General features: G+C 42.4%; 1 protein-coding gene across 5 annotated transcripts in view; it reads right to left on the minus strand.

Annotated features, from left to right (window-relative positions):
* Nucleotides 1–19,856, minus strand: part of MTMR14 (myotubularin related protein 14) — an 84,294-nt gene that overhangs the window by 39,240 nt on the left and 25,198 nt on the right. For all 5 annotated transcript variants that reach the window (XM_089654342.1, XM_089654340.1, XM_089654341.1 and 2 more), the window contains exons 3-10: nt 19,340–19,448; nt 18,375–18,450; nt 12,321–12,384; nt 11,950–12,069; nt 9,459–9,532; nt 7,295–7,365; nt 4,004–4,078; nt 421–487 (exon numbers count right to left, since the gene is read on the minus strand). In XM_089654342.1, the coding sequence (XP_089510468.1) occupies nt 421–487; nt 4,004–4,078; nt 7,295–7,365; nt 9,459–9,532; nt 11,950–12,069; nt 12,321–12,384; nt 18,375–18,450; nt 19,340–19,448 (656 nt within the window). The remainder of the gene's footprint in view (nt 1–420; nt 488–4,003; nt 4,079–7,294; nt 7,366–9,458; nt 9,533–11,949; nt 12,070–12,320; nt 12,385–18,374; nt 18,451–19,339; nt 19,449–19,856) is intronic.

The raw sequence follows: 19,856 nt of genomic DNA on the forward strand, positions 1-19,856 counted from the left end.
ATCTTGTCCCTGATGTCTTGACAGCTCTTTAATCTTGCCCATGGCAGTACCCAAGAAAGTTTCTGTGGACAGGTGTCTTTTATACACGTAACAAGCGGTCGTTAGGAGCACCTTCTTAAAATTGACAGGACTAATCTGTGTACCACATGAGCACATAGCCAGCCTGTGGGAACCTGAATTGTTGGTTGGCAGGGGATCAAATACTTATTTTACTCACTAAACTGCAACTCAATTTAGAACATTTGTAAGTGGGCAAACAATTAATCTTCACCAGTGTACATGCACGTTATAGATCGAGGCTCCACTAGAACTGCTAAAACCAAGTACATATGGCCAGAGATACTTCCATAAATGAGTCAACTTATTGTAGTCAAGACACAAAATTTGCTGAAACTATAATAAAGTGTGCACGGTGCTTACCATCGCCATTGATTATATGAATAAGAAGCCTCAGATAGTTCTGGGTCTGCTTCACCAAGTCCCAACTCTACAACAGAAATCAGCCAAAATAATGTAACATCCAAAAAGGACAGTAAAGTATATATGATCTTTAGTCTGGAGACTGTACATACACACAGTATTTACACAAAAATTGTAAAATCCTAGGTTAGTGTGTGCACACGCATGTACAATACTGCTGTAATGTAGGCATCAGTGTTAGCAAGAATGGATAAGGTTAGTTGGGGGTATATAGCGAAAACTGACATTTATTCCAAGATACGACCGTTCCTAACCTCGGAAACCACTAAGCAACTCATTCACTCCCTTATTATAGCACGCCTTGACTACTGTAACTCCCTCCTCACTGACCTACCTCATCGCAGGCTATCCCCACTCCAGTCCATCATGAATGCTGCTGCCAGACTCATCCACCTTACTAACCGTTCTGTATCTGCCACCCCTCTCTGCCATTCCCTCCACTGGCACCCAATTGCCCAGCGGATAAAATTCAAAACACTAACACTGACTTATAAAGCCATTTATAACACTGCCCCCAACTACATCACCGACCTTATCACTAAATACCACCCAAACCGTACTCTCCACTCCTCGCAAGACCTCCTAAAAACTCTAGCTCCCTTGTCTCCTCCTCCCATGCTCGTCTCCAGAATTTCTCACGGGATTCACCCATCCTCTGGAACTCCCTACCCCAAGCTATCACCTACTCTGCTCACTTTTAGGCGCACTCTGAAAACTCATCTCTTCAGGGAAGCCTAACCCGACCCCGGCTAACTACGGGAATCCCCTACTCCCCCAACCACTCCATCCCCCACAGCTAATTACCTCTTGTACCACTATCCCCTTCCTCCTAGATTGTAAGCTCCAAGGAGCAGGGCCCTCTAATCCCTCTTGTATTGTTACTGTACTGTCTCCCTCTATAATGTAAAGTGCTGAGCAAACTGCGGCGCTATACAAGTCCAGTATAATAACAATCATTTATTCAGATTTGTTATAGTGGCCATAGTTATTCGTTGAGGGAAAAAAAAAAAAAAAAAAAAAAAAAAAAAAACACACAAAAGTGCTCATGTCTGCTCAGTAGCAACAAATATAAATCACGATGACCAACCTTGACCTTAACACCATTAAAAGAGGGGGGGGGGGAAAAAAAAAAAAAAAAAAAGGAAGTAGCAATGCCTGCTATATTTTAGTCTCTGCAGGTTCCCATTACAGTGTCATTTTCAATAATAAAAGCTCTTCAGAGAATTCTAAAGCTCAGCTGATTATTCAAACCTCAGAAGGACACGTGCTGATTACAGTCCTTCACCTAAAATGTTTAGATTTGTAATGGGGGGAAAAAAAAAAAAAAAACCCACACAACACCAAAATTCAGGGCATAAGAATTGTACACAGCAACCCTGAATGATCCTATGAAATATGAAAATGCAATGCTCTCTGCTGCTTGATCTCTCCAAATAAAAGCCGTGCTTCCCTGCAGCCTGCCTGCTGGGCTCTGTCCTAATTCTAACTGGCAGAAGGAGTCCCAAGTTCTGGGTGTGTCAGGACTACGCACAGCACTACAATCGCAGCCCTTTAACCAACTATCTAGAAAGGTAAAGCCCTTCTCAGACAACTGGGAGCTGCTGAATGGAGGCCTGCCTTAAAGGTGAACTCAGGCCATTTTTTTCTGGATAGGAGGATGGTTAGAACTACTACTATCATGTTTTTTTTTTATTACCGCTGGTGTCACTGGGGAGATTTCTCCTCACAATGTATTCCCTTGGCATTGGTACAGAAAGGGAGGACAAATCTCTAAAATAAGGACAAAGAGCCCTCTTTTATTACTACTACTATCTATGCCCCCTTTGGACAGATTTCTACTTAAAGCCCAACTCCAGACAAAAATGTGCCTGCACTGCATGGGTTAACTGCTCATTTTGTCCAGGGGGCATACAGAAAGCCAATACTCACCCGCTCCTCCGCTCCAGCAATAAACACTCCCCCCACAATCCAGCGGTGGGCTGTTCCTGACATCCTCATGTCCAGAGAAGGTCTATTGGCGTCATGACATCAGTAACAGTACACTGCAGAAGACCACTAGGGGGCAGGAGCCCTTGTGTTGGGAGGATCGGAGGATTAGGCAAATATATCTTCTCCAACCCCCTAGACCAGGGGTGGGCAACTGTGGCCCTCCAGCTGTTGTAGAACTACAAGTCCGATGAGACATTGCAAAACTGACAGTTACAAGCATGACTCCCAAAGGCAGAGGCATGATGGGACTTTTAGTTCACCAACAGCTGGAGGGCCACAGTTGCCCACCCCTGCCCTAGACAAAAATGAACAGTTATTCCTTGCAGTGTGGGCACAGCCCCACTGCAAGAGAACTTTTTTTTTTTTTTGCCTGGAGTTGGGCTTCAACTAAGATTCCAGAGACGGCATCCGCCAGTACAGGAAATTAGTGTAAATCTATTCAAAGAGGCACAGACAGCAATACAAACAGTACCTTAGTGGTTAGCACGCTTGTCTTCCTGCATTAGAATTCTTGGTTCAATTCTTAACCAGGACACCATATGCATGGAGTTTGCATGTTCTCCTTGTGCTTGAGTGGGTTACCTCCAGGTACTCTGGTTTCCTCCCACACATCAATGACATGCTGGTACATTAATTGGCCCTAATAAGTATGTATGCAAGGTAGGAACTTGTCAGAAGTGATTCATGCTGATAGCAGAGGAAGGAAGCTGCAGACAGAAATGACACTTAGTGCTCTTAATTGAGACAAGTACACACTATAGGGGGGATATGCTTTGTTCATATTTCATGTCTGAGGTTTACAACCACTAAATCTGCCAGCAGTTCTACTTTACGAAAGAGCGCGGACTACTCACGCCGCCATTTTACCATGATTTCTATTTTGCATCTCTACTGCTGAAAAGATGTTAAAGTTGTAGTTTTGTTGCTATGGGCTACTCACGCACAGAAAGCACAAAGTCTAATGATTGCTAAGTGCCATCTGACAGCAGAACATGAAAGAGGCAGGCGGTACGGCAATGCACACGGTATGTGCTGATTGAGAGGGTTAAGAAAAATACAAGAGCAGACGCTCCCGGGAGGCCAAGTGAGCCACCTGTGAAATGAGCCTCAATTAGGCTTGTCGCAGCAAAACCCATTAATTTAACCTGCCTGCAGCGCTACCTGCAGTGTGCTGACCCATTTTCCCAAGCTTGTCACATGCAGAGTCCCGCGTTCTGGAATATCCCAGAGGCTGCACGAGAGGAGGAAACCTGTCCAATCCGGACACAAAGCTTTATTTAAGGAGACCGACCCCCGACTGTGCCTTCCTTCATCCCTTTGTCTGCGGAGACACAGCACAGCCAAGCCTCCGGGGAAAATAAAAGGGCAACCGACAGCGCAGACAGAGTCTGGGAGGAGAGAGAGAAGTGCAAGGACCTGTCAAAGCGCGTACGCCGTGTGTTCTGATTTTTTTTTTAATTTTTCTTTTTTTTTTCTTTATTGCACAGCAGTTTGTACAAAATGGCTGGGAGTTTTTCAATAACCATTTGTTTACCTGGTATTCCCTCCAATCAATATTTAAGTTCCTCGTCAAGCAGGGAGAAATATTCAAAGGAGCATCTACATAATCCTGGAAAACAAGACCGAAAACAAGACAGGTCAACAGTAATACAAGCCACTTATCAGCCAGATTGTTACCAATGAACAAAAAATGTGACTGCTTGCAGCTTACCTATCCTTAGGCTAGGGTCACACCTATGTAGTTTGCGTTTGAGCCGTTTATGTATTGCGTTTTTGTACCTGCATTTTTCAGGAGTTTTTTTTTTCTTGTTGCTAGGCAGATTTAAAAATGCAAAAAATGCATCCAAAAATGCACTATACTTTTCTGCAGCGTTTCCATTGAAGTCTATAGAAGCAAAAATGCAACTTTTTGCATTCAAAAAAAAAAAAAAAAAAAAGTCTGACCCTTTCCAAAAAAAACACACCAGTTGAAAACAGATGTGTCCCATAAGAAATCATGTTAAATAGACTCTACTGCATTTCCGCAAAATGCTGAGGTGTGAACCTAGGGTTAGGGCTCATGCACACAGGCATTTTTTTGCCAACATAAAGTTAATTGTGGGCATATTGCCTTGCCCGGGAGTCATGGCTACTGTGTACAGCAGTCCATAGTAATGAATGGCTGTATGCGGTATACCCCAGTAATGGCATAAACCTGCACATGCATAAAGCCATATGCCCCTGGAGACAGTACAGGATTATGCAAGTACTAGCATATACTTGTGCACAGCCAATCACTGCCATCGGCTTCTGTACACAGCAGCTGTCTCCCAGAGGAAAGGAAATCTAGCCTTGAGCCTTATTCACACTGGCATACTACAGCATACACCCATGCAAGGGCTTGTGCACACAGTGATGCATAGGTATTCAGTGAATCCCTGTGCAGGAAGTCCCACTCGTGCCCATTAGGATGCAGCAGCTGAAAGGACACAAACATTGAACCCAACTTAACAGCAGTGGTACACAGTCTGCATTTGGGGCCATGCATCCACACCTGCATGGCTGTTAAACTGGGAGCAGCAGCTGTCTCTGTGCAGCCGCTGCATCCCAGTTGACATGAATGGGACTGCCTGCACAAATATGCAAGCACACCTATGCATCCCCATGCAGGCAAGCACGGCCCTCAAATGGGTGTAAGCTGTAGTAACCTGTGGCTTGTATACTAAAAAGGCAGGACTGATCCACCTGCTGGCTTGTATACCATTTTTGGCCAATTTAAGGCATATTGTCAATGCACCCCTGAAGAAGGCTGAATGCACCCTGGTTGAAAAATGCTGTCCTAATGTAATATAGTGTAATTGAGTCAGTTTTCTTAATCTGAAACTTTCATTATACACTGCTCAAAAAAAATTAAAGGGAAAAAAAACTTTGAAAAACACATCAGATCTCAGTGGGGAAAAATATCATGCTGGATATCTATACTGACATGGACTGGGTCATGTGTTCGGAATGTAAAGATGCCCCATTGTTTGATGGAAATTAAACCCGCTCCTCCGCTCCAATGAGGAATGAATTCAAAGTCACTCCAAAAATCAAAGTGAAAAAATGATGCAGCAGGCTAGTCCATTTTGCTGAAATTTCATTGCAGCAACTCAAAAATGGTCCTCAGTTTGTATGGCCCCCATGTGCTTGTATGTATGCCTGACAATGTTGGGGCATGCTCTGAATGAGATGGATGGTGTCCTGGGGGATTTCCTCCCAGATCTGGACCAGGGCATCACTGAGTTCCTGGACAGTCTGAGGTGCAACCTAGCGGTGTTGGATGGACTGAAACATGTGGTTATCCCAGAGGGGTTCTATTGGATTTAGGTCAGGCGAGCGTGGGGGCCATTCAATGGTATCAATTCCTTCATCCTCCAGGAACTGCCTGCATACTCTCACCACATGAGGCCGGGCAATGTCGTGCACCAGGAGGAACCCAGGACCCACCGCACCAGCGTAGGGTCTGACAATGGGTCCAAGGATTTCATCCCAATACAGAGTGACATTCAGGGTGCCATTGTCTAGCCTGTACAGGTCTGTGTGTCCCTCCATGGATATGCCTCCCCAGACCATCACTGACCCACCACCAAAACTGTCATGCTGAACGAAGTTACATGCAGCATAACATTCTCCACGGCTTCTCCAGACCCTTTCATGTCTGTCACATGTGCTCAGGGTGAACCTGCTCTCATCTATGAAAAGCACAGGGTGCCAATGGTGGACCTGCCAATTCTAGTGTGCAATGGAAAATACCAATCAAGCTCTATGGTGCCGGGCAGTGAGCACAGGGCCCACTAGAGGACGTTGGGCCCTCAGACCACCCTCATGAAGTCTGTTTCTGATTGTTTGGTCAGAGATATTTACACCAGTGGCCTGCTGGAGGTCATTTTGTAGGGCTCTGGCAGTGCTCCTCCTGTTCCCCCTTCCACAAAGTAGCAAATACCAGTCCTGCTGATGGGTTAAGGACCTACTACGATCCTGTCCAGCTCTCCTAGAGTAACTGCCTGTCTCCTGGAATCTCCTCCATACTCTCGAGATTGTGCTGGGAGACATAGCAAACCTTCAGGCAATGACACGTATCGATGTGCCATCCTGGAGAGTTGGTCTAGGTATTGCCTCATGGTACCAGTAGTGACACTGACCCTAGCCAAATGCAAAACTAGTGAAACCAGAAAAGAGGAGTAGGGGGAAAAAAAAAAAAAAAAAAAAAAAAAAAAAAAAGGAGGTCAGTGGCCTCCACCTGTAAAACCATTCCTGTTTTGGGGGTCGTCTCATTGTTGCCCATCTAGTGCACCTGTTAATCAGTTTCAATTGCTTTGGTGTTAATGAAATTAACAACCCCCTCTGCTACTTAACTGACCAGATCAATACCCCAGGAGTTTAACTGACTTGATGCTATACTCCAAAAAAAAAAAAAAAATTAAAGGAACACTTTTTTTAATCGAACAGTGTAATATTTGACATTGCTGCCACGAAGGCACTTTGTGTTTTAGGGCAACACTGTTTTGTTTCCATCTCCCAAGGTTCAGATGGAGAGTACAAGTATCCAATTTATGCATCCATGCACAGGCAAGCTCCATTGTCATCATAATCAGGAAAATGTGCAGAAAGTGGCTGCAAGAAATCAACAGCTCAGGGCTGCAAAAAAAAGAAATGAGCTGAGAACACAAGTATTTCTTTTTTCCATTACACTAACAAACTATGATGATGGTTCACATTTTAAATCAGGTGTTGGTAATAGAATGAATAAATCCTTGCTAGTTCAGCCAGGTTTTGAATCATATTCAGCATATACAAGACCTACCTGCTTCCAGTTAAAAACCAGGCCTTCTGCAGCATAGTCCCGGTCTTTGTAATCTTTAAAAAATTCACAGCCTGAAAATAACAGAAAGAGCAACCAATGAAACATCAGTGTCTAACATGCAATAAAGGCAACCACTTAACCACTTCCCGACCGGCCGTTGCATATAAAACAGCCGGACGGTGGCAGTGCAGGGTCGGGTGGCCGTTTATAAACTGCCTCCCCGCACCCTGCTTGTGTGCGCTCCCTGGGAGTGCGCAGCACCGCGATCCGGTGCCCACTGGGTCCTCCGGACACAGTGAAACACCGGTCGGACGGGACCTCTGTACGAGGTCCCGATCATGTGATCACTGATTGGCCAATCAGTGATCACATGCAAAGTAGTAAGCAAGATGTCACTTGTGACATCATTGCTTACTACGTGTGAAATCTGTGAATGATCACAGAGGTCACATGGTACAAGCCTATTCACAACAGCCTTGTACCATGTGACAAGCTGTGACCAATCACAGCTCACTCAGTACTTCTCAATGACTGCAAGAATGCAGACAGAGAGAAAGAGAAATGATTGCTTTTACATCCTATAAAGCAAAAATTTTCATCACCCCCCACAAGTAGTACAGTGTCACCATGGTGACACTGTACTGCTAGGGTGACAGTATGTTAAAAAAAAAAAAAAAAAAAAAAAAAAAAAAACTTCTTTCAAAATTTTTGGACTTTCATTTACGTAGCAAAAAAAATAAAAATCCCAGTGGTGAATAAATACCACCAAAATAAAGCTTTATCGGTCTCAAAAAAATGGTAACAAATTAATTTGGGTACAGTGTTGCATGACCGCGCAATTGTCATTCAAAGTGTGATAGTGTTGAAAGCTGAAAAGTGCCCTGGTCAGGAAGGGGGTAAAAGTGTCCGGTCTGGAAGTGGTTAAAGATTTCAAGTCAGACTGACCACTGCCAACCCGATTGTCACCAGAAGACAAAGCACATATATACACACGCTACAAGTCATCATATACAGATCCATAAAATGACAGCTGGACAAGATTTGCCTACACAGCAAACCCTCTGGGCACTTAATTTAGCCTCTATGCAGCCCTGTGTTTTAGGTGCAGTGGGTGTTTATGGAAGTTTTGTATTGCTGGAATTATCACCCTCCCCCACCCAAAAAAAAAAAAAAAAAAAAATAGTATAGGTGTGAATAGAGACTTTCTACTCCTGCATCTACATCTGCCCAAAAAAGGAGGAAAACAAAATATATTTGTATGAGTTTTGCTATTCATTTTATACACATGCGTATTCAATACGCCTGCATAGTTAAAGCCCATCTCCAGGAAAATGTAAAATGATCCCTTGCAGTGGGGCTGCAGCCACTGAGATATGCTTGTTTTGTCTAGGGAAGAGATGAAACCATTTTAACTTACTGGATCCTCCGCTCCCCTGGCAGATGGTGCTCCCCCACACTCCAACAGTGGACTGTCCCTCGGCTTCAACACGTCAAAAAGCTATGGACCCTGCACTGGACTTGATATCAGCACCCTAGAGGACTGGAGTGGAGGGAGAAGATGCTGCACAGACTGGTCTGGTAGTGGGGAGGAGCAGAGGATTGGGCAAATCAATATTTCAATTGTTCCATTAGACCTGAACTTGAAATTTGTTTAGTTGCCTGGAGTTGGGCTTTAAAGCGATCCTAAAAACTCCACTTTGAAAGCTGAACCTACAGGCAAGTCTATAAGGCTTACCTGTAGGTACAGTGAATATCTCCTAATATAAGTACAGTGTTTTGGAGATATTCACACTGGATGCAGCCAGTGATGTCACCGGCGCATTTCGCTCTGAAGGGACAATGTACCCGTGCTGAAACCATGACACCAGTGTGCATGCATGGAAGTGAAGTTGTTGCAGCTCGGCCAAAAGGACCAGAGCAATTGAAACTGGAAAGAAGACCGGGGGAAGATGGAAGCCCTATCAGCAGTGACAAAGCACCACTGGGGGGCTTTGTTCTAAGGCAAGCATTTCATAATGTGCTAGTTTGTGATGCATGCTAGAACATTATGCCATTGTCTTGCAGTTTTTGTTTTTAAAAAGTAGCAGCTTAGTACAGTTTTAAAGAACCCCCTACTCCCAAAACAAACAACAAAACTAGAATTAAACAAATTCAAATTCTGTACCTGGATATGGGATAGACAGAAGAGTGAAGTCTGCATAACGTTGAGCTTTATCCACTTTTTCGGAGGAGGTGACACTAGACATAAAAAAAAAAAAAAAATCCAGAAGAAGTTTCGTGGCGGGGGGGGTTGCGTTGTTTCAACTTTGAATGTTCATGATCAAGTTCTTGTTTATTACAGAAAAAAATAATAATAATCACAACGGCCTCTGTTGAGGTTTTGCAGTCCAAACAAGGTTTAGGAGACTGCAAAACCTGCTCGAGGCAGTTCACATGCAGGCCAGAAAGTCAAATGCACCTGTTAATGAATCCCGGTGGGTTTCAGAAGCGTGTCAAACTGATGCCAATAGGGCAGGGGTCTCCAAACTTTCTAAAGAAAAGAGCCAATTAACTGTCCTTCAGACTTCAAGGGGGCTGACTGTGCCCAGTGTGAGTAAACAATGCCCTATCAGGGGAAGAAATAGTTTGTGTCAGTTGCAAGAATAGTGTCCAGTTGTTGATGTCAGTGGAAGGAATTATGTCCCATCTTTGGTGTCAGAGGCAGGCATAGTGCCCCAAGGGCCAGATGAAGGCAAGCAAAGGGCCCCAGTTTGGAGACCATTGCCATAAACAAATCTTTCGCCCATAGACAGCAGCAGTAGTTCTCCAAGCACACCTCACCAAGGAATCTAATCAACCACCAGAAGGACATTACCCCCCCCCCCCCCCCACTGTAATGAGCTTGCCAAGTCTCATGAACCAGCAGAACCTGTCCCAATTGTGACCAGAAAGGCCCAGATTTGATGTCCATAAGTGCTATCATTCTCGAACAGTCAATTACTCAATCCCCCAGTGCAATAGCCCCTTGCATGTTTGATGCCCCTATGTTCTGCTGCAGCCATCAGTGTGAAGCTGATCAAGTCTCCAGGCTCCTGTGAAAAGTAGGTTTCCTCTAGGCTGCATTATGCAAGGGGCCTGACTAAAATGCAAAGGAAGGAGAAGCAGCCACGGAGGAGATTATAGCAAATCTTCCAACAAGCCCCATTAACCTGCAAGACTGAATTTTCAATATATGAGGGGCATTCAAGTCAAACTGGGACTTGTGTTTATATTATTAAAATGAACAAATTTCAAAAAGGCGTGGAAACTGCATTTAGGTTTCGAAATACTCCCCTGCTACATTTATATACATTCATCTCAGCGTTTAACTGATGCCTGGAAAGTTGTCATGGAAAGATTTGTCAGTGCGCCTGAACAGTCCTAGGACAGCCTGCTTCACTTCATCATCAATGTGTTCACCGTTGCCGCAGAAAGATTGGTCTCTTGTGCAATTTCACAACAGGTTATAAGCCGATTATCCAGGATCAGGCGTTCCACATGCTGAATGTTCACAGGAATGACTGCTATGGGCTGTGAACCATCACGGCTGGGATAGTCACTGATGGACACGTGGCCATGTTTGAAACGTTTACACCATTCAAATGTCCTACTGCAGCCGAGTTTCATATCACCGTACTGTGCTTGAGGTATTCTGTAGATATCCATTGGTTTTAATTCTTCGTTCACAAGAAACGTCATCACCACACGCTGTTCCATGCACGCACTAAAACTGCTGTCTACTATACTGATGAGCGGTCCCTGGACTGGCCCGCGACATATGCGCTGCCTATCAGTAATACTACTGTGTGTAGTACCAGAACACTAGCATCCCTTTTTATACCTGTAAAATGAAAAGTCCCAGTTTGCATATGAAGTTATACAAGGCGAGTTAGTCAGAGTGTGGTGACTGGTGCACTTTAACGTCACATTTGTTGAACCACCTATAAAACTATATTCATTTACCATAGGAAACCCCTAGAGTCATATATTGGAAGTTATCTGGCCATTTTCTCATTACAAAATTTGTTTTTTTAAAAAGGAAAGTATGGCAAAGCCAAACCGGTCTTATTTTTTATTTTGGAAGGAGTGTGGAAAGGTTAGAATCTTCAGTATTATTGCCTGTCAGATTTGCCTGATGATTGAGGATTTGTCCTGATGGCCAAGAATTGAAAATTAGGGAAAATCCACAACGGTTCTGGTGACATTTATCTAAGGCTAGGTTCACATTAGTGCAGTAATGTGTGTAAATCGCATGCATTCCTACAAACCATGCTGCTTGAAAGAAAAACAAACAAAAACCCAACCCCAACCAACCCCAACAAACACACACCCCCCCACAACCCAACGCTACACACACAGAAGTAGCATCAACTCTTAGTAGCACCCCCACGCACTGAGAAATGCAGTGCAGTTAACCACATGCATAATCAGCACCATGCATTTTTCGTGTCTGAAAAGGTGCAGGAGAATGCAGGCACAGCAGTCCATTCAAATAAATGGATTGCTGTTCATGCACAAAATGCACCAATGTCAACCTAAACAAAAATAACACAAATTTTGGCTTTTTTGTTTAATAAACTAAGGTGAAGGTCATATAATTCTTGCTCAAACTTTAAGCAATTTAGCAGAAAACTTACTTTAATCCAAACTTCACTTTCTTATTCTCCACCATCAAGTCGCAGATATATCGCACGGAGAGGTATTTTAACAATTTGATGTCATGACCCCGGACCTTGTCAAACTGTGAATCCCCGTTTCTGAACATGCAACGAGAAGAAAGGTTGACAGCTGCATATAGTAAATTTTATCATGATGCTCCTTTTTTATTTCCAGAATATAAAATATTTGGCTATGATTTATGTACTCTTAAATACAGCGAGGACTAGTGTGCTCTGAAATTTGAGATCACAAAGTCCAAAATGGAGGCATTTGTAACAGGGGTTCAAAATGAATAAAAATGTTCAAAAGAAGGGCATTACATTGTGCAAGTTGGTACTTCCCAGCTTACCTGGCCGCCGCAGCATCATCATCATCCGCTACCTCTGTATCAGCACAGGCATCATCAGAGCCCCCTAAAAAAAAGGGAAGAATATTACAAAGATCTGAGCAACAAGACATATGGCTTTAGGCCGAAATCTCTCACCATAAACCACTTCTGCTTTCACAACTAGTCACACCACCAATGTTCTACTTTGGAAATATTCCTAGAACTTGCTGCAGATTCGTGTAACACAGAACATTGCGCTTTACAAGTTTCTTATCCCTTTGATGTGGCAACTGCAATAGTTTTATTTTTTCAAGTGCCCCCCTTTTTTCATTTGGTGAACCTGCCAGTAACTGTCAGGGTGACAACACTCATCATACTGTATCTATGAAAGAGCAGCATGGTCATGACAAAGGTAGTTCAGAGGTAACCCCCAACAAAAACCCCAGCATGCCAACCAGCTTCACTCTCCCTCCCCACCTTTTCAAAATAAAAGGCTTAACACAAGTGGAGTTAAAATGGCCGTGATGCCTTTTATTAGAAAAATAACCATAAATAAACTATAAATAACCAAATAAACAGATTCAACGTTACAGTACGGATATTCTGGGCAGCACAGTGGGTAAGTGGTTAGCACTTCTGCCTGGCAGTACTCGGGTCATTGGTTCGAATCCCAGCCATGGCACCACCTGCCTGGAGTTTGCATGTTCTCCCTGTGCCTGCGTGGGTTTCCTCCGGGTACTCCGGTTTCCTCCCACACTCCAAAGACATGCTGATAGGTGAATTGGATCCTGTCTAAATTGGCCCTAGTATGTGTATGTATGAATGTGAGTTAGGGACCTTAGATTGTACGCCCCTTGAGGGTTAGGGACTGATGTGAATGTACAATATATATGTAAAATCGCTGCGCAAATTGACGGCGCTATACAAGTACCTGAAATAAATAAGTCCATGAAACACCATGGACCCAACCAGTTTTGGGTCTGTGACACCATTTTCCAAATGTATATGCCTCCAGCCGCAATACACCGCCTCGGGGGCATTCCCAATTGCCCTCAGACACTTTAATGGGTCTACCAGTACCTGGTCTGTATTACTAGACCCCAGCCAACCAGTGGACACCATACCAACAGATGGGTCCCCACTTTCAAACAGATTTTACCGCCATTCAATGACTGCCAACACCACCTAAAGACCCACCTTAAGTTCTGCCTATCCAAACACCAGGTTGGGAGGAAGGAAGGGTCATCTGATGGCTTCCCGACTTGACTGTTACAGCCCAACCCCTCGCTGCAAACTAATCTCCTCCCCCTCACACCATCTCCTCAGCCAATCACACAAGTACCTCCTGCCTTCGTCCAACTCCAAACCTTAACTCTACGCTGCCTGGTACCCCTTCTACCTGGTCATGTAGGCTCTACTCTTATTCATGCTTCCTAGCTCTGGGCCTTTCCGTTCTCAGCTGCTTGCTTTATTGGACAGCAGAACATTTCCCCTTCTCAACTTTCTAGCATTTGGGAAGGTGCTCTGTAGTTCAACAGTATCCTGAGCCGGACTGATCACATTGCTTAGGATTTCAGAGCAGCACAGGTGAGGTTGTCACTACACTAACTTGCACGGTCACTGAGTTTCTCGCAGAATCCGCAAGGATTTTTCTTTTGCACTTGCAGGTGTACTTCGGTTTACGATCGCCTTGGTTAATGTAATTTTTGGTTTACAAATGAAAAACCATTGAAAATAATGGCTCGGTTTATGAATTTGTTTTTCGCAATACGAATGGATTAATTGGTTTTCAATGCATTTACAAATTTTTGTTTAATCATGTCCCTGTACACTATTTATGCCTTTAAAGTGCACTTCATAAAAAAGTGTTTTGAACAGATAAACTTTTTTTTTCACTTTTTTCTGACCTCCAGAACGGATTAATTGGTTTTCAATGCAATCCTATGGGAAACCGCATTTCGATTTACGAATGTTTCACAAAATGCAAAAAGTCCCTCAGAACGCATTAAATTCGTAAACCAAGGTACGCCTGTATTAAAATAAAATTTAAATATACAATGGAAAGTGTTTTTTTTTTTACTCCAAAAGGGAGCAAATGAGTTTATAGTAAAAGGTTTACATTAAATTTTAAAGTACAACCCATGCAAAATTCATTTTAGATTTTGGTAAATTCCAGTTGATTAACCGTTTCAATACCGTGTGATTTTACACCTTCCTGCCCAGGCCATTTTTCAGGTTTCAGCGCTCTCACACTTTGAATGACAATTGCGTGGTCATACAACATTGTACCCAAACTAAAATTTTATCATTTTCTTCACACAACTAGAGCTTTCTTTTGGTGGTATTTAATCACTGCTGGGGTTTTTATTTTTTGCTAAATTAACAAAAAAAGACCAAAAATTTTGAAAAAAAAAAAAAAAACACATTTTTCTTTGTTTCTGTTATAAAAGTTTACAAATAAATAATTGTTCTTCATAAATTTAGGCCGAGATGTATTCTGCTACATGTCTTTGGTGAAAATAACCCAAATTAGGATGTATTTTTTAGTTTGTAGGAAAGTTATAGAGTTCACAAACTATGGTATAGATCTGAATATTGATCAATCCTGAAGAACTGACAGCCAATCTAATTTCTTGAGGTCCAAGAATGTCAGAATACTACAGATATCCCCAAATGACCCCTTTTTGCAGAGTAGACAGTCCGACATACTTCATAAGAGGAATGGCGAGTTTTTTGAAGTTGTATTTTTTTGTCATAATTTTTCGGAAAAAAATTATTTTCACTATTTTTTTTTTTTTACATACTGTCACCAGTGCAGTACAGCGTCTTCATATAACTGGCATGGCGGTGAACATGGACACTGACTGGTGACAGTATGAAAAAAAAAAAAAAAAAATATATATATTTTTTTTATTACATTTTTTTAAAGATTTGTTTTTCATATTTTACTATGACCAAAGTAGTACAATGTTACCATAGTAACATTGTACTACTTTGGGGGAGTGATCAGTATTTTTTTTTTTTTTATACACAGTTTGCTTATAGCAAAGAATTACTTTGCTATAAGCAAGCATTTAGCTGAATGAAATGGATTCATTCAGCTCTTTTTTTTTTTTTTTTTTGTGCTTAGCTGTGATTTGGTCACAGCTAATCACATGACATGTGCATGTGACCTGCTGTGACCATTCACAGTTAGGCACTAGTATACAATGGATGGCATCATGAATGAAGCCATCCACTGTATACAACTATCATGTGACCTGCTGTGATTGGTCACAGCAGGTCACATGGTACCAGCTACGGGAGCCGGTACTCGGATCTGTCATCGGCCGTGTCCGAGGTGCACGGCCCGTGACAGATCCCGCTGCTGCGCCGCTCTGCTGTGCCGCAAACTGCGCATGTGCGGGAGCACGCCAAATGGCGTGCACCCGGAATTTAAGAGCGCATTTCAAGCCGCCAAACGGCCATTGGCCGGGCGGCTAATGATTAAATTGCCTACCTGTGCCATATATTTATATAATCCTAAGGCCCAAAAAAAAAAAAAAAAAAAAATCACTCAAAAGTGTTCCCAACTAATGCATTCTAATGGCTACAACTCTTTCCAATAGAAATCAAACACCAGATACAAGAACGTGCAATAACACCCATGTAAGAGATGAATCTATCACGTTTGGTGCTGCAAACTCCTGTTGGGAAGAAAATATTTTTTGGCTTGCAGTGTGCATGAGGCCTAACTCTGGCAATACGATCTCATAAAATCTCTGCAGGTCTTCCAAGCTACTGCTGCCTTTATTATGGAGTTCCCACTATTCCTGTTAAAGTTCTGATTCATACTTCATTAGGGAGACTGCAATTGAAGGGATCAAGAGCCCCTTGAGGCTCCAACAGACTATTAAACTGGGAACAGATATAAAAGCACCATGAACCCAAGGGATAATTGGAGTGTTTAATGTGGAACTCCAGGCAAAAAAAAAAAAATAATTCCTTTAAAAGCTGAACTACAACCAGAAAAGTTTTGTTTTTTTTGTAGAAAAAGAGATGGACATAAAGAGGGTTTATTTACTAAAGCTGAAGTGCAAAATCAGGCTCACTTCTGCATAGAAATGGCTGCTTCCAGGTTTTATTGCCAAAGCTTAACTGAAGAAGCGGAGATTGGAAGTGGATTGGTTTCTTCACAGAGGTCAGCCTGATTTTGCACTCTCCAGCTTTAGTAAATGAACCCATCTGAGTCTCTTTGAAAATAAAAATTCATATCTCCCTCCTTGCAAACATTTTTACATTGGGCACTAAAAAGGTGTGCATATGCAGTCAAACTGTCAGCAAGAGGATAGTCACCAGCAAGAGAGCTTGTGGACATCATATTACTGAAGAGGGAGTATAGTTTCCCCGAGTAGAAAAAAAAATAAATAAATAAATATGAAAAAGGAAGATCCCCTGGTAAGTTTTTACCATTGCTCATTGGGGATTAAATTGTTACTAAACCCACGACCCTGCATTTACTATGTCTAGTATCACGGTACACAGAACATGGAAATGCAATTATTTTAGTAAATATAAACTGCTAAATACCTATTCTCATCAGTAGATTTCTATCGGTGTCCAGCTGAGCACTGGTTAAAGCCTGTAGGAGGAGTTTTCATTCTCTCCTGATTCTCCTATGAGGCTGGATAACCCCTGAGCCTCTGCCTGGCCAGTGCTGATTGGCCCTGTGCTGATCACATGCACTCCAAGAAAAAAACCCAAAAAAAAAAACCCAAAACCCCCCCCCCAAAAAACACAACAAAAAGAAAACACTCCAAACACACACCAAACTGAGCATGTGCAGCTCCCCTCCCCCCAAGGCTCTGTTATCAGATGAACTGGGGACAGTAGAAGGGGAGGATCAGAGAAGATGGAATCAAACATCCTTTTTACACAATGCAGAGGATTAACCCCTTAGGTTCCACAGTGAGTATAACAAGCATGCTTTACTGCATATACAGACTGATTTTACTGTTGTGGGTTTAGTAACACTATCATCCAAAACTGCTCACTTCCTGATGGCAACAAAACCTGACAACTTCTAACCCTTCAATGAGTTTATTACCGTTTGTGTCCTTGTTGACATAAAGTGAAGAACAGACTGCAATAAAAACCTAAAAAAGTAGTAATAACTATTCCTTACTCTATACTCACTATCCAAAAGTGATAGAAAAAAATTAAAAAAACGCTACCCAAGGATGAGAAGAAAAAAAGCACTCTAGATCTGTGAATAGTACCCATCACTTTGGTTTCAGCAGTTGAAAGGCTTACATTTTAAAGTTCACTTTCAAAACATGCTCCATCCATGTCTAGGTTGGAACCTGTAAAAGGTTCCAGCATCTGCAGCCTGTCCCCAATCCCTGTGACAACAGGGGAATCTTCTCCCAACACCTGCTGTCACAATTTGAAAATAATGGGGCCATGTGGGGCTCCATTCACATAAAAAAATAAAAATAAATAATCATAATAATCATAATGTGAACTTATGCTTTAAAGAGAAACTATATGATAAAAAAAAAAAAAATGGCATATGATTAGGTCTGTCACTAGCAATAACACAGATTTTATTAGTTGTAGAATCAAAGTTCACACTCCTTCTTACGGATGAGAGAGCGATAGTCTGTCGAGTCACTGCAGAGAGACCACTGCTTCCATGAAGAGAGCAGAAGTCCTTGTCTGAAAGCACATCTAGCCAGACTGTAACCGCTTTAACAAAATAAGCTGCAAGACTTCACACATTTTGCTTTGACGCATCTTGAAAAAAGCGGTCAGCCAATTTCAGGAAAGAAGAATGTAGCAACCGAATGCATGTACTCCTGCGCTGAACTGTGGACTCCCTGCTATAGTTGTCCCCCACATGGATGAGAGACATGCAGGCCTTGCTGACCTCAACATACCAGGGATATCCAAAAGAAGCTATATGTGAAAGACAAAAAAAAAAAAAAAAAAAAAAAAGAAGAAGAAGAGGGCGCACAGGCCTAGTGCATGCTCTAGTTCAGCCAATTTCCACTGGGCTTTACCATACACCTCTGTATGACTAGACACTGAACCTACCTGAGAAAATGTAATTATACCCGGTTCTTCCATACAACTCTCCCCATCCAGCCAGGGTCGCCGACCTGCAGATGTGCTGTAACAAGTAAAATACCATTCTTTGAAGATTGTTCATAGTCAGCTGGATTACACATTTCAATTATGAATGGAAAACCAGGGTCAAGTTAACACTTATGAACATCTAAAGATACAGGCAGGACATCTTTCTGCCAGAGCTCCCATCTCTGCTACCTAAGCTGGTCATACTTGCAGCAAATTTCGACCGGCCAAAATTCACTCAGTAAGTAGCCCTGATGGCTTCCTTCGGCCTGACATCTTTTGATTGATATATCCAATCTGATAAATGAATGCAGGAATATCTAGCATACACTACTAAAATAAATAAAGAATAATATATTTAATATTCAACAACAAGGATCTGCTACCACCACCCAATAATCATCTCCTGAATGTGGAAACATCCCTCAAACAACCCACCAAGTTAGTTGTGTTTTTTGGGGCAGGCCAGACTCCAGACCGTGCTTAGATGCAGCAAGGGATGCTAGATAAAAGATAGCTAGCACTCTTATGATTGGATTCTCCAATCCACACAAGGTGGATGGAGGACCCCCCAAGCTTGACCATTCTTCTCTGATAGCAAGGAATCTCCGCTGTCAGAATATACTGATCAGCAGATTCAGTCACTACTCAATGAAAGCTTTCCAGCATGATAGTTTGAACAGAAGTCCATCTAATGCCAACAAGAAGGGCCACACAGATCGAAACTGGACCAGCCCTACCGAACTTCGATCTGTCTACACCCTACATCTACTTTAGGATACACCACCTCCTTACATGATTTCACTAGACTATTTTAGACCATGGATTTCTAGCAGAGCACATCTAAACTTTACTGAATGCTCCAAAAGTTTGCGCTTCTAGAGAGTGAGGGTTGATTTAGGATAAGAGGAGTTAAAATTGCATACCTTCCCCTTATAGAGAATAACCGGGCAGACGAAACGACCTCTGCATCGCGCCATCTTACTGCGGTTGATGAGGTCCTGCAGCTTGCCAACTTGCACTGTGCTTTCAAACCTGCAGCAAAAATAAGTGGGAGAATGGAAAGTCAGTTATCTACAATTGGCAATCTTCCAAAAAAGTACAACCTGAAGCAATTAAAAAAAATTAGTTTAAAAAAGAGCAACAAAAGGTGTACAGTGCAAAAAAAAAAAAAAAAAAAAAAAAACCCCTCAGAAACCAGATTCTACATTCTAGCAAAAAGATCAGCTAAAAAGGTGCAAAACTGGCTGCTAAGCTACTGTACTTTACCGGTTCTTACAAAATCACTGCACTTCCTATTAACCCCAACTTCAGGCTAAATTGAATTTTTAAAGCCCAAATCTGCCCACACTGCAAGGGTTAATTGCAGTTTAGGGTAGCAATAGGAGATATAAAAAAGGAAATTCCACGGTAAAAATGGTGGACTTTAATGGCACTGCATGA

The sequence above is a fragment of the Staurois parvus genome, unplaced genomic scaffold (assembly GCF_062004578.1).
Source record: "Staurois parvus isolate SC_StPar_1 unplaced genomic scaffold, SC_StPar_1.0 ptg000757l, whole genome shotgun sequence".
Lineage (NCBI taxonomy): Eukaryota > Metazoa > Chordata > Amphibia > Anura > Ranidae > Staurois > Staurois parvus.